The sequence below is a fragment of the Gracilinanus agilis genome, chromosome 3 (genome assembly GCF_016433145.1).
Source record: "Gracilinanus agilis isolate LMUSP501 chromosome 3, AgileGrace, whole genome shotgun sequence".
Taxonomy (NCBI): domain Eukaryota; kingdom Metazoa; phylum Chordata; class Mammalia; order Didelphimorphia; family Didelphidae; genus Gracilinanus; species Gracilinanus agilis.
The window spans coordinates 300,581,389-300,596,948 of NC_058132.1; the positions used below are offsets into that span (position 1 = coordinate 300,581,389).

Consider the following 15,560-nt stretch of genomic DNA (forward strand, 5'->3'; position numbering starts at 1 on the left):
AGAAAGAAAGAAAGGAAGGAAGGAAGGAAGGAAGGAAGGAAGGAAGGAAGGAAGGAAGGAAGGAAGGAAGGAAGGAAGGAAGGAAGGAAGAAAAAGAGATTAGGGAGGGACGGAAGGAGGAAGGGAGGAAGGAAGGAAAGAAGGGAGAGGGAAAAGAGATAAGTCCTTTGTAACAAATATTCATTGTAAGCAAAATATATTCCGATGTTGCCCGCATCCAGAAAATGTATATGGCATGACCTCTATCTGGAGGGAGATAGTAGAGTTCATCATGTATCAGTCCTCTGTCATCATAATTGGTCATTGCACTTATCAGATTTCTTAAATCTTTCAAAGTTGTTTATCATCACAATGCTGTGCGAATTTTTCTCCTGGTTCATTTTACTCTTTTTCAGTTCTCAGGATTCTTGGAAACTGTTATTTTCATCCTTTCTTAAAGCACAGTAATATCATATTTGTATACTATAACTTGTTCATCCATGCCCCAAAAGAGGGACATTTGCTGAGTGTCCAGGTTTTTCCCACCACAAAAAGGGTTGCTATAAATATTTCTTTACAGTCCATTTTCCTATTTGTGAAAACTTTAAGGTATAGGTAATGAGGGTATCACTAAGTCAAAAACCCCTTCATTCCTTCAAAATTCTTATCTGTTGCTTCCAAGAAGCCTATCCAGGAACTTGATAATTCTCCTTATTAACCACTGGAATATGTAGTTTTCTCATTATGTTCTTCTAAATACAAACCAGCATGGATTAATTAATTAAAATCCATTCAAGAATTGGAGAGTTATCACTTCTTTCAGAAATCTCTAGCCTTAAATCAATCAACAATTATTTGTCAAGCATATACTATATGCTTGGCCCTTCTAGAAGGTACAAAGAAATATATACAAAATGTGATCTCTACCCTCAAAGAATTTCAAATCTTTGAGACAGATTAGTATCCATAAAAATAGTAGAGAACAGTGAAGAGGTAGACTGCCACTTAATAGAATAGGTGTTTAGAGAAAGGAAGGGTTTTTGTAGCCCAGAATAGTCAAAAAATATTTCTTGGAGTTTCAAACTTGCAAGAAGGGCATTACTCGAAAAAATGAGAAGAAAAAATATAAGTAAAGACAAGAAGAAAAGAATTCACTTTTCCTGAACAAAGAACAGTAACTGAACTTACTGAAATGAATAGTCCATAACGAATAGTAGTAGACCATTAGTATAAAGAGATAGAATGAAGCCAGATCATGGTGAGTCTTAAAAGCCAGACACAGAATTTTGGATTTCAGATTTGATTTGATAGACAAAAAGATGAACACACACACATTAGGCTAAAGGGATGAAAGAATGGAGACAGGAAGACTAGCTAGGAGGCAATTTCATTAATTCAGACGAAGTTATAAGTTAGGAGTAGTGAAAATGAAAACAAAGGGGTAAATTTAAGATAAGCTTTGAAGCAAAAAGAGGATTTGATTTCATGTCGATCATAGAAATGAAGAAGAAAGTAAAACCAAAGATGACTAAATGATCATTACATTATCTGAGATAGTGAACAAATCCATGGATATGACTGACAGGAAGGAGAAGTTTGGTAATTGATCTGTTTTAGGAAAGGATACTAAAATAATTGTGGGGCATTTTACATTTAAAGTCACAACAGGACATTCCAATGAATGTGTCCTGCATCTGGAAACATACCTGGAAAATTGAGGAGGAAAGCAGTTAGTCGATAGAATTACGGACTAGAGATAAATATGTGTAACAGAAAGGCACAAAGGTAAAATATGAACCACAAGAGTGGAAAAACTCAATAGCTTATCCAAAATAACTAGAAACACATAGATGTTTAACAAAGCACCACATCATGCTGAAGGAATAAATAAATGTAGGGAGAAAAAAGGAAGAGGGCAGCAGGAAAAAAAACCAAAACAACTTGACACCCACAACTGGGGAATAGGATGAGGAAGAAGAATCATTAAATGGGATGGAGAATCAGGAAAAGCCAGAGAATCAATAAAGTACAGTGGGATGGAAACCAATGGAGGACAGAGTTTCAAGAATTCAGAAATAATGAATGATGTTAAATAATAGAAAAAGTTCTAGAATAATTGGCAAGGTCATTGGCAACCTTGGAGAGAGATTTTAGTAGAATAATGAATTAAGGCAGCACCTGGCAGGGGGTTAACATGGAAATGAGAGGATAAACAGAGTAAGTGTTGAACACACATTTGAAGAGTTTGACAGTGAAAGAAATAACACAGATAGTTTTCAAGCTTTGTTTTTTTTCATAGTTTTCAAGATAGGTGATAGTTTCAAACAAAACTTTTCCTCTTGGCATAGTCTCTAGAATGACCCCAAAGATGGGCTACAAAGCTTTTAAATATAAACATCTCAAGTCTATAATGAATCTGTAGGACTCAGTGAAATTCATGTCCACTCTCCATTTTACATTTACAATACTCTTCACAAAGTAGATACTTAATAAAATATTAGTTGCATTAAATTTAGGAGGAGCAACCACTTATGTGGTATTAGCCTTCAATGAAAATGGATTGACAATTTTTCATAATGGAAATAATGACTGAAAATAATAGTCAGAAAGAATGAATGAAAGATAGCAGATTTTCAAAATTATTTTCCATAAAATACCACTTAATCTATTTGGGGGCATTTTGGAAACTAAGTTAAGACTTTAGGTATTCTTTTAAAAATACTAATTTTTAAAATGGTCTAAATTATAGGTGGGGATTTTTTTTAATCTACTTTCATCTTCCCAGATGCTTCTCTCATTCTCTTTCTAAACCATACTTTCATCTTCATACAACAAGACTGAATTCGTCTCTAAGTACAATCAAGGGCCTAATGATAATAATATAATGTTAGCAGCTAGAATTGGCATAGCATTTCAAGAATTTTAAGAGCTTTACATATGTCATCCCCTATACGTTTTAATTCTCACAAAAGCCCTGTGGGAGAGATGCTATTATCCACACTCTACCGATGAGTAAACTGTGACCGAGAAAGCATGAAGTAGTTTGCCCAGTCATACAGCTAGCAAATATTTGAGATAGGTTTTGAACTCAGACCTTCCTGACTCCCAAATTTAACCTTATCTACTCTGACACCTCACTGCTTAACCAAAAGGCAAATAATGCAAGTATTTACTCCCTCTGAGAAGAAAATATAATAGAGAAGAAAGAGAATTGGTCTTAAAGTCAAAATCCATTCAATTTAATAAATATGTCCTAAACAACAACAAGGGTGATAAAGATAAAAAAAACTGTCCCTGCCCTTAAAGACCTTCCATTGTATTGCCCAAAATACATGTTATAAATAAATACAAGTTTGAGGAGGGAGAGAACTAATAAGTAGGAAAGGATTCATATAAGAAGTGGGACTTGAACTGAATTTTATGGGAAGGTAGGGATATAAGAAGTATAAAAAAAGAGGAACCTAAATATGGAGGAGACAGCCTATTCAAAGGAACAGAAATGAGAAAGAAATGGTCCATTTAGGGAAAAGCAAGTAAGTTTCAGTGGAACACCGGGCATTAAGGGAACTAATATAAAATAAGTCTGGAAACCCAATTGATGAATCAACAAGCATTTCAGTATGCTACACATAGAAAGACAAAAATGAAAGTCTTCCCATATACCTCCTTTCAAGAAGTTTATATTCTAATTCCTTTGTATTCTTGACCTTTTATTTTTTCAAATGAATTTTGTTATAATTTTTTTCTAGCTCAATAAAATTATTTTTGGTAATTTAATTGTGATAACATTGAAGAGTAGATAGGTTTAGGTAGGATTGTCATTTTAATTATATTGGCTCTGCCCCCCTATGAATAATTACTATTTCTCTAATATTCAAATATAAATTTATTTGTATAAAAATGTTTTATGGTTACCTTTATATAGTTTCTGGTATTCTTTGGGTAGACATGCTCCTAGCTTTTTTATTCTATCTATGGTTAACTTAAATGGATTATACTTTTACTATCTTTTCTTACAGGACATTGTTGGTGATATATAAAAATGCTGATGATTTGTGTGGGCTTATTTTATATCTTGCTATTTTGCTAAAATTATTGATAGTTTCAACTAATTTTAGTTGAACCTTTAGGAATATATATACATGTAATCCTATTATCTATGAAAAGTTCTATTACTAGCATTTTAATACAATATTAAATAATATTAGTGATAGACATCCTTGCTTCACTCTTGATCTTATACAGGAGGCTTCTAACTTATCTCCAATAAAAATAATGTTTGATGCTGGTTTTAAGCATATACTTCTTATAATAATAAGAAACATTCATTTATACTTATGTTATTCTATTGGGAGAAACAAAATGAAGTCCTAAGAGTAAGGTTAGAGTATATATTGATTTCCTTAATAAAGGAGTTCCTGATATAGACTCACAAATAATTTTGATAAATGTTTGGATTAAATAGGATAAACAGAGCAAGGCTAAATAAAAACAATGTGGTTCGGTGGTTAGAACTCTGGGTCTGGAGTCAGAAAGACTTATCTTCTCAAGTTCAAATCTGGCCTCAGACAATAGCTGTATGGCCCTGGATAAGTCATGTACCTTGTTTGCCTCAGTTTCCTCATCTATAAAATGAACTAGAGAAAGAAATGGCAAGAAATTCCAGTATCTTTGCCAAGAAAACCCCAAAGAAGAGTCAGACATGATTAAAAAACAACTGAATCAACAAAGGCAGAAATTGCTAAGAGACAATGGCTAAGATACAGTCTAGAAAAAAAGAGATTAGGAACAAGAAATATGCCTAATTCCAATTGCTAACTTGCTGTTACCCTAAGAGAAGGAGCCCCCAATATTAAAACAGTATCCTGGGATAAAGATCAGTATTTGAAAGTCAGTTTGCATGTGTATTAACTTTATATCCCTCAGCTTCCTAACTTGAAAAAATGGAATAATAATATTTATTCCTATCTACTTCCTAGGGTTGTTGTGAGGAAAGTATCTTATAAATATTATGATGTTGATTGTATTTATAGATATGTTATTAGAAGCAGTGGATAGTCAAAGTCAAGAAAACCTGGATTCTAAGGCTGCCTTTGCTATTTCCTTTATGAGCGTAAACAAAGTATTTCTCCTTTCAAAGGCTCATTTTCCTCACTCATAAGATGGGAATAATGTGGTACAGCATAGAGAAGGAGACCATGAAGTCAAGAGCACTTGAGTGCAAGTTCCATCTCTGACACCTCCTAAACAATCCTGGACAAATCACTTTGCCACTTAGTACAATGGACAACTAAATGGCACAGTGCGGAGAGTGCTGCACCTGAAGTCAGGAAGACATCTTCCTGAGTTCAAATCTGGTCCTAGACATTTACTAGCTGTGTGACCCTGGGAAAGCCATTTGACCTTGTTTCCCACAGTTCCTTGTCTGTAAAATGAGCTGGAGAAGGAAATGGCAAACCATTCCAGTCTCTTAGCCAAGAAAACCTCTAATGGGATTATGAAGAGTTGTATACAATTAAAATGATGAAACAACTCTACACAACTATAAAACTCTTAAGTTGTAGGGAAGATTACATGCTTCATTGGAAGAAGGAGTTTCCTCATTTAGGAGTTTCCTAAATCATTGAAACCACAGGTCTAGTATCTATTCCTAGTAATAGCTATCCCTACTAATATCTATATTCTCTATCTCAAAAGTTTATTTTGAGACTCAAATGGGAATGATTATATGTGAATTTGTCTTCATGCATATGTGTGTATATGTGTATGTGTATAGTATTGGCAATCTTTGTGGAGGGATACAAAAATATCAATTTGTGTCAAGGAGAGGTGGTATAGTATAGTGGATAGAGTTGCACTCAAATACAGTTATACCTCTAATACTGATTGTGTGATCCTCAGAACCTCATTTAATCTCTGTTTCCCAGGCATCTCTTTAGGTCTGCCAGTAACACAGTGGACCCTGATTTGTCTTGATAGAGGAAGTTTCCTGACTATAGGCATTGACTATACAAATGAAGTTGTATGTCTGAGCAAAAATAAATATCTATTATCATTGTATCTATGCTAACATAAATATCTTGTGTTTTCATAGAAATCGAAAACTTCTAAAATGAATCATTCTTAATTGGAGGATCTTTGGATGTGGTTATGTTTGGAGGCAGGTTAATGTACTGGAGGACCAAAAGCCAGTTCCATGGGTTCTGAAATGAAATGGCCTTTGGTTAAATGCCTGGCTCCATCACTAGAGTATCTCCTGGAACTAGAATTAATTCTAATTGAACAATAAAAATTTGTTATTGGGTGTATCTCTCACTTTATATTATATTGGACATTCTCCCAGATGTCCAAATGAATAAAAGATCAGGGACCTGCCCACATACAGCTCACAGTACAGTTGGAGACACAACAGATATTCACGAAACAATTAAAGAATAAGAGGTTTATAAAAATGTGCAAATTTAAGTAGTACAGACAATCAGTGCTGTAGGAGACCAATATGGGTACAGAAGTGTTCAAGGAGGTAAGACTTCATATAAGTCTTGAAAAGTAGGTAGGATAAGAATAAGCAAATTAAAAAAATTCTAGAAAGAGGAAATAATTGCAATAAATATCTATGACTTGCCATATGTAGTGGGGAAAGCAACAGCAACCACAAACATGCACTCACTGACTACTAGGCATAGAACACTTTGCCAGACACCGAGGAAGTCAAAGTCTTCCTATGACCTGATCTTCTTCACGGGGTTTACAAAATAGTAGATGAAGACACAAACACAAATAGCTGTATTGCACAATATTATACGATCAGTTTACTAAAGAGTTGAAAAACACCGTGTGATGTCTTAGGGGAGAAGCTATTACCAACCAGAAAGCTTAAGCAAGGTTTCCTGAAGACTATGACATTTTATTGGGCTTTAATGGTGGATAGGGATTTAGCAGATGAACAGGAGAAGGAAGGTCATTCCCAGAGCAGGGAACTGTAAACAATGGTATAGTGGGTGTCTGGGGTCACACAGCCTAGTCAAATTTGACTAATGAATGCATGGAAAGGAATTATTAGATAAACCTGGGACGTGAGGTGGTGCTAGAGATTGTGGAGAGTACTGAATGCCAAGTAGAAGTTTGAAATTTTCTTACAAGTCTATAGGGAACCACTAAAGATTTCTGAGCAGTCCAAATTTGCATGCAGGAAATAAAATATTTTGCTAATCCTATAAAGAAGAAGTGGTCAGAGTGGAGAAGAGAAGGCATGTAAGGAGGTAATAGCTTAAGCAAATGCCAATAAACTAGCATGCGGTGACAATGGTCAAAGAGGAACAATGTAAGAGAAAGATAGGCAGAACTCTTAGACCTGGAGATGGGCATGAGAAGTGAAAGAAAAAGTCAATAACAATTCCAAGATTGTGAACAGAGAAGAAAAGACAAATGACAATGTCATAGATAGAAATAATATTTCTAAGGAAAATAATGCTCCTAAGAAAAAAAGAGGAAGAATGGGTTAAAAGGAGAGGAATGTGATAATCATGGTTCAGTGAAATAAATGGTGGATGTAGAGTCAGGGTACCAACATTCATAACCAAAATCAGCCACTTAAATCTATGTGACCTTGGGCAAGTTATTAACCTTTTCATGACTTGTTTCCTCAGCTGTAAAATGCAGGGGTAGAACAGATGAACACCAAGATCCCACCCTTATCTAAATCTGTCATGCTGTAATGATGAGCTAATTTTTGGACATAGTGCCCTTTAGTTATTGGTGGAATATCTAGATAGGTGTTCTTTGGGTGATTGAATATGAAGGTAGTCTAGAAATAGGGACATGGAAATAACTTACATAAAATGTAGTTAAAGCTACTGACATAAATAAAACTGCTAAGTGACAGTATGTAGAGTATCTACCAGGTGGGTCAACAATGACAACAACTGAAGAGGTCATGGAGTATGAACAGTAAACAAAGGAAATTAGATGTAGTCATTAAAAACTCTTGGGGACTTTTTTCTTTTGTTTTGGTAGTTATACTCCCAGGTATTTTATTCTACTTGTGATTATTTTAATGGAGTATCACTTTCTAGCTCTTCCTGCAGGAATGTGTTAGAAATACATAAAAGTGCTGATGATTTATGTACATTTATTTTATATCCTGCTACTTTATTAAAATTTTTGATAGTTTCAATTAACTTTTTAGTTGAATCTCTAGAATTTTTCACATGTTCTATCATGTCATCTGCAAATGGAGATAATTTTATTACCTCTTTGCCCATTCTGATTTCCTCAGATTTTTTCTTCTCTTATTGCTATTGCTAGCATTTCTAATGTTATGTTAAGTAATATTGGTAATAATAGGCATCCATGTTTCACTCCTGATCTGATTAGGAAGGCTTATTTCCATTATAAATAATACTCTCTGGTGGTTTTAGTAGATGCTTAGTATCATTTTTAGAATATATCCATTTCTGCCTATGATTTCTAGTCTTTTTAATGGGAATGAGTACTGTATATTTGTCAAAGGTTTTTCTGCATCTATTGATATAATCATATGGTTTTAATTACTTCTGTTATTAATATAATCAATTATTTTGATCGTTTTCCTTATATTAAACCATCCCTGCATTCCTGGCATAAATTTTGTTCGATCACAATGTGTAATCTTTGTGATATATTGTTGTAGTCTCCTGGCTAGTATTTTATTTAGGACTTTATTCATTCATTAATGAAACTGGTCTATAATTTTCTTGCTCTGTTTTTGCCTTTCCTGGATTAGGTATCAGGTATCAGGACCATATTTGTTTCATAAAAGGAGTTTGGCAAAACTCCTTTTTTGTTGACTCTTGATGAAGCGGTTTCAGTGAAATGATAGAAGTAGAAACCTAATTTCAAGGTATTGAAGGAAAAGTAGATAGTGAAGAAGTGAAGGCATCAAGTATAAATAAATTTTTGTGAAGTTTAGCTGTAAAGGGAAGAAGAAAAATTAGAGTTGTAGTTGGAAAAGTCTATAAGGCAGAAAGGAGGGTATTTTTATGATTGGAGAGACCTGAATCTATTTGTAGGCAGATAAAAGTCTTCCAGAGGCAAGAGAGAAATTAATTATAAATAAGGTACAGCTATTCAACCAAGATACTGGAATAAGAAAGAGAAAATAATATTAAGGAACTAGTAAAGGGATTAGTGAGGGATGTAGTCTCTTTTGTAATGGAAGGAAAGGAAGCTGTGAAATTTTTAGGTAAAATTCCCAGTTCTGTCTTTTTTTCTAAATTATATAATCCTGATGAGTAACTTTTAACTTCTCTGAACCTCAATATCTTCATCTGTAAAGTGGGAATAAGAATACTTGTACTACTAAACTAAAGCACAGGTATGAGGTTTAAAGGAGATAGTGGATAGGAAAACACTTTTGAAACTACAAAGTTCTATAAGGGAAATACTTGATTCAACACAAGAATTTTCCAACTCTTCTGATACAGAGATATATATGCATATACATGTATATATATATATATATATGGAGAGAGATTTTAAAAGTGTTTTAAAACCATTTAAGGATGTGAGTGGCCTCTAAAAGATTTAAGTGGTGCTGCTTCCTAATTACTGAACTGCTTTTCCATAATTATCCTATAATTCTCTAATCTATTCTATGAACCTGCTTCTAGTTTCAAGGTAGCCATTTGAGAGAGAAAATTAGCTCTTTCCATAATACTACTTACTAAATGTTGTCAGAATAATGAAATGTCATCTAGCTCAGTGCTTAAATTTTTTTCTGTAGAAACATATCACTTTACAAAGCAGATATATCTATTTTGTTATTGGATCTGGTTTCTGAAAATTGAACTCAGTGGGGGAAGCTTGGTGTTGTGATAAGTACCTTTCCTCTGTTGTAGTTTAGTGGAAAGATCCCTTGATTTAGAATCAAAGAACCTAAATTCAAATTCTGACCTTGCCATTTCATAGCAGTGTAACTTTAGACGAGTAACTTAATAGCTCATCTGAGAAATAAAAGTATTGAACTAGATGGCTTCCAAAGTCCCTTGCAACTTGATTTCTTTTGAGTCTATGAATATTGGCTTTAGAGTCAGAGGGCAAGGGTTCAAATCCCACCTCTACCAGTTACTACTTGTATGACATTGTAAGATCTATGGGCTTTAGTTTCTTCATATGCAAAATGGGAGGGGAAAAAAATAGAAATCTAGAATCAAAATTCGTTTTAAGTATTTATTTGTATGGCTCCCCCACCTGGAGCTTTATAGCATTTCATCCTCCTAACTCAGATGTAGCTAGGAAATAGATAGATTGGACTAGTTAATACCTTTTGTACCAACATACACATATTTCTAGCACAGCAGCCAATCGAAAGGCCACTCTTTGCCATACAGTAAGTAGACAAAAAAGTCACAGAATATCTCTCTGTTCAGGTTCACAAAGGGGATTATACTACCATAACACATTGAGCGTGGCTATAAAGACTGGGCTCTAATTTTTTTCCTCTCCCTTTTTCTTATATTTATTTGACTTGTGGAAATATAGAACCTTAGGTAATTTTTCCTTTACCCGATTAAATCAAAGATCCTCCTTCAATTATGGATTCCAGGTCTGGTGTGCAATTTTCCTTTACTGTTCCCTTACATTCTCTTATATTTACTTTGTAATTGATTAATGGATATTTCTATACAAAGGAAACTATGATCAGGGAAGTCAAATTTTGTGCTTAGTATTGTTAAATTGGAACTTTTGAGTCCCTAAACAAAACTTTCATGAAGGACTATTTGTTAATTATAAAATACTTTAATCACTAGACGTTTCATCTCCACTTCTCTCTCCCTTGTGTGAAAGGCAAAAATGTTTAGACATCGTTGGAGGGACAGAGCATGGCTAGGAATGTCTCCCAGATTCTGAATTCCTATGATTTTATTTTGTCATTTCCACTTCCCCACCCTAAAGAACCTAGCAATGAGGTTGCTAGCAAATATTCAAGTTGAATCATTAATCTCTTCCAAGTGTAGAGGATTTCATTGAAAGGGTTTGTTATATACACACATATATGTATAATGCATGTATATGTGTGATATATATGTATTTATAAAGGCAATATTTCATAGGGACTTAGAATTCTCCAATTATATTTCACAATTATCCCTATATGAATTAAGAGGACTTGCAGGAAGATAGGGGCTCTGTCAAACTCTCATTTTGCTTTCTAGCAAAGTTTCTTAGGGACATTTTAGCCTTGAAAAGGTAGGTGAAACATTCTTGAACAGGGATCTCCCTAGAAATTAAATGTGCATGTGTGCAAGCGCATGGACACAGTCCAGACATGGTATATTAGACACAGAAAATGAGAAGCTATTTCTGACAAGTCGAACATATATCTAAATTTTATGGCAGCGTTATATAGTTTATGGTTTTAGAAAAAAGCCACAGAAGTTTCTAACTTTTGGAACTAATCCAACTCCCTTTCATATCCAGAAATAGTTATCCAATAAAATTAACTGAAAAGAAGTCAAAAACTCTGATTAAGAAAAATAAGGCAATTTACATGAACAAATTTCAAATTCAGCCATTTAAAATGAAATTAAGTGGCACTTAACTGTTTTGCAAATTGGGACCTATTTGTCTCAGTAAAATGATTAAAGCCCTGATTTATCCCCCAAAATTGACTTCATTATTACATCTAATTATGCTGGAAGATAGTTAAAGGCTTGTAAGTGCAATCTATCCCTTTAAAACTGTACTTTGCAGAGACAATAATTGAATATTGGAGAATGTAACTTGATTTCCCCAAGAAATATGTTTCTAATATTTTCCCTTTTTTATTGCAGAAATTGAAACAAGTTGAAGAAACAAAAGAAGATTCTGAGAATAGATTATCCAAAATTTCCCTGGAGTCTCTCAATAAACTTAACAGCAATAGTATGATTTTATTAGAAAAAGAGAACTGTCTGAATAAGGTTGAAAGACAAAGGGAAGAAAAGGGAAAAAATGAAGATGCATCTTTAAAAAGCTCCAATAGGCCTGGTGTAGATAATTTGGAGTCTTTAAGTGATTCTTTATATGATAGCTTCTCTTCCTGTGCAAGTCAAGGTTCAAATGATGTATAAAAGACTTTTTTCCCCCCAGTGGGCTGAGTAGAGCAGTTAAGAGACTGGGAAAATAAAATAAAAAATAAAATGTACTATTGAAGCAACACAGCCGAAATTGTAAGATTCACAGCAGGCTGCTCTCTGGCTTACTTCCATGACACAGCAATAAAGACAGACTGCATTTATTGTGGTGTATGAGGATAAAAGAAAAATACACACAGGACACAAAAGTCTTAATTTTGCACTTTTTTGAATACTTGTACAGAAGTTGTAAATTTTTGGGGAAAGATTATATTTGTAGCAAAAAAAAAAATGACAGCAATAAATTGGTGCCATGCTCTTGAAAGAACAGGTAACTAACTTTCTTAAACTGATGTTAATATTAACAAAAACTTTTAGTTGGAATTTTTTAAAAGTTTATTCTTCTAGTCTGAAAACTGTATGTAGGGACACTGCTTAAACACAAAACTGAGCCTCCTAAAATCACAGTAATAAACATGGTAATTTCTATTTTGAAATATTAATTTGGTAATTTTTTTTTATTTTAGTGCAATTTCAAAGAAGTTACTGTGATAATTCAAACTCTGAGTTACTATAATTATCCATATTTCTACTCACACTTGAAGAAGGTTCTGTAGTGAGGCCCAGATTGAAAAGGATATATGCCCTAAGTGGCCTAGTACTGTTTCAAATAGTGTATTTACCTCTAAGGTATCCCTATAAACCCCCTAACATAGTTGTTGGCTTTTCTGGTTTCTGAACATATCAATTTTTATTTTTACCTTCAACTCCAATTTGATCTCAATTTAGTGAATTCTGAGCTTCCAGAAATGAAACAACTCATATTCAATTTATACTTTTTTAATCAAAGAAATGTTTGGTGCTTAAAAAAATCTTTTTCATATCCATTTTTTTCTACAAAGACTGTTTATATGTAAGGATAAAATCTATTTCAAAGGTTATGTGTATTTTTTTCTAGATGTGAACTATTTATAACTGCTTTTGTACATGAACCTGTAAACTAGTTATAATGGAAATATTTCTAGGATCTATGTGGTTACTTTAGCACATGTTCATTTTAAAAAAATATATTGTATGATCAGTGTTATTTGGTTAATTTGTGCAATTTGCTCTATTTGAATTTTATCCCAAGTGACAATTGTGTAATTTTCCTTGTCTTTCTGACTTTAAAAAAATTCTTTTGCATTTCATTTCTGAATAAAAAGGCCTATCGTACACAGCTGCATAGTAAAATCTTAAAGGGCTACTCTGAACAGACAGGAGCTATTTGAATGATGACACCCGTGCCCTCACAATGAATCCCCTTAAGAATACTGGCCATCTTGCATCAGAGTTAGATGGGAATAGAGCCAATATCGAAATGCATTTCCGTTTCCCAGTGGGGTTAACCATCCAGGAATAAAAGAGGGAGGGGGCGCAGCAAAGAGGAAAAAAAAAAGAGCTAGGTACAGTCGTGAAACTATTACCCCAGACGAATTACACGAAAGTAATTTAAACCCAATTCAAAAGCTGCTGGTCACACTAGATGAGGAAATAGATGATCAACGTACAGGTTTGTGGGCTACCCCCTCAAGAGATGGCCAGAGGGAAAGGAGGGAAGGGGAGGAGAGTAGAAGAGAGAAAGATTATTTCCAGGGAAATCGAATGTCTCTGGGTTTTCGGGGCATAATGAGTTAGGTTTTGTGCTTGAGGTTTGGGGAGGGGAGGTGGAGCGTGAGGAAAAAGGGGATCGGAGAGAGTCCTCAGCCAGTATGCTGCGACAAGAGCAAAGAAGGGCGGGGGTGGGGTGGGGGTGGCGCAGGCAGTTTACTGTCTGGGCGCTGCCAGCCTGCCCCAGAGATCCAGAGTGAAGGATCTCACTGGATAGAGTGGAACCGAATACCAAGCCACCCTCACCAATTGCAGTCTTGAGCGGAGATGGAGCAGTAAAGAGGAGGTTGGGGAGGGCGAAAGGGATTGGGGCGGGGAAGGGGGGGGGGCTCAATAAAGGCAGAGTTGCTTTTCCTTCCGCTCTTTTCCCTAGCTAAAAAGAGGGAGCAGGACCATTAGCTCCAAGACTTAGGGAGGGAGCGGAGAGGGAGTGAGGGGAAGAGAAATGACCTCAGGAGACCTGTTCTCAACTCTACCACACCCCTGGCCCCCAGCAGACTTCGATCTAATTGGTAGAAGGAGGCATTTCGGATCAGTGGACTACCAGTCTTCTAAGCCAAGAAATGAGGTGCTCAGGCAGAGCACAGCGCATCAGGGGCTCGAAGGAGAGAGAAGCCAGTGATCCATGGCAGGGGATAGCCTGGCTAAATGCAGCTCCGCAGCCAAGCCCCTCCCCCCAGAGCTGAGTCCTGCTGGAGGAGAAAACTAAAAGAAGAGGGGGCGGAAGGGGATGGGGAAAGAGGATTCAGAAGGCTGTTGGGGAACAAGTAACCCCAAGACAGCTTCTTGCGGGGGGTGGACAACTTTGACAGAGTAGAAACCCCTCCCTTTCAAAGCCCGTTCCTGATCTTCTTTCTTCTTCGGTCCGTTCTCCGTCAGTTCGGCGAACTAACCGTGATTCTCCCCAGGATGTGCAAACCTCTTCTTTTGAGAAGGCAGGTTGGGGACCCTTTTGGAAGGGCTGCCCCCGTAGGCACACAGAGAGCCAGGAGGGGAAAACGAAATGCTACACTGATACGGACACGGACACACACACACACACACACACACACACACACACACACACACACGCTTGCGCCCGCCTTTCCCTACCCGCGACCTCCCTGTCCTCTCCACCTGCTTCACTGCCTAGAATTGACGAATCGGAGGTTCACCTGCTGCATCTTTTCTATCTACTAGTACAATCCCTTTTCAAGTCCCAGTCCTTTTTATCTTGAAAAACTTTCACCGCCCCCTCCCCTCCCTTTCGGAGAAGGAAGGAGGAGAAAGGAAAAGAAAAGGGGTGGGAGAGCGCTGGGGCTGGATGGCACCAGCCCTCCCCGCGCCCCCACCCCCACCCCAACTCTGCTGCCGTCACGTGGTGCTTGTAGTGGGAGGTGGGAAGAAGAGGCGAGACTTTTTTTTTGGGTGCTCTTGCTCTCCGGGTAGTTTCCTTCACTATCAGCTGCAAACTCCTGAGGCGCGGCACTCCGCGGAGACAGCCAAAGCTAGCAGAGCGCGCAGAGCTCGGAATCCGTAGCTTGGAGCCCCGGAGCGACGAAGCCCGGAGCCCCGAGCCGGGCGATGCGGGCGCTGCTGGCTGCACCTGGGGCTTCTCTCCGTGGCGGCGGCGATAGCACCGGCGGCTGCAGCGCGGGCCAGAGCAAAAGCAGCTGGAGCCGCCACAACCAGTGCTGTCTCTGATGCACCTTCCTCTCCCAGCCTGGCGGCTCTGGGAGGATGTGGTTCCTCGGTATCGCTACTACTTTTTGGGGATTGTTTTTGCTTCCAGGTAAGACAGACAAATACAGAGAGAGAGAGAGAGAGAGAGAGAGAGAGAGAGAGAGAGAGAGAGAG

General features: G+C 36.7%; 2 protein-coding genes across 2 annotated transcripts in view; both read left to right on the forward strand.

Annotated features, from left to right (window-relative positions):
• Positions 1 to 12,909, forward strand: part of NCKAP5 (NCK associated protein 5) — a 926,355-nt gene extending 913,446 nt beyond the window's left edge. The window contains exon 17 of the mRNA XM_044669911.1: positions 11,793 to 12,909. Coding sequence (XP_044525846.1) covers positions 11,793 to 12,071 — 279 coding nt within the window. The 3' untranslated portion in view covers positions 12,072 to 12,909. The remainder of the gene's footprint in view (positions 1 to 11,792) is intronic.
• Positions 12,910 to 15,238: 2,329 nt separating this feature from the next.
• Positions 15,239 to 15,560, forward strand: part of LYPD1 (LY6/PLAUR domain containing 1) — a 28,005-nt gene continuing 27,683 nt past the window's right edge. The window contains exon 1 of the mRNA XM_044666617.1: positions 15,239 to 15,495. Coding sequence (XP_044522552.1) covers positions 15,444 to 15,495 — 52 coding nt within the window. The 5' untranslated portion in view covers positions 15,239 to 15,443. The remainder of the gene's footprint in view (positions 15,496 to 15,560) is intronic.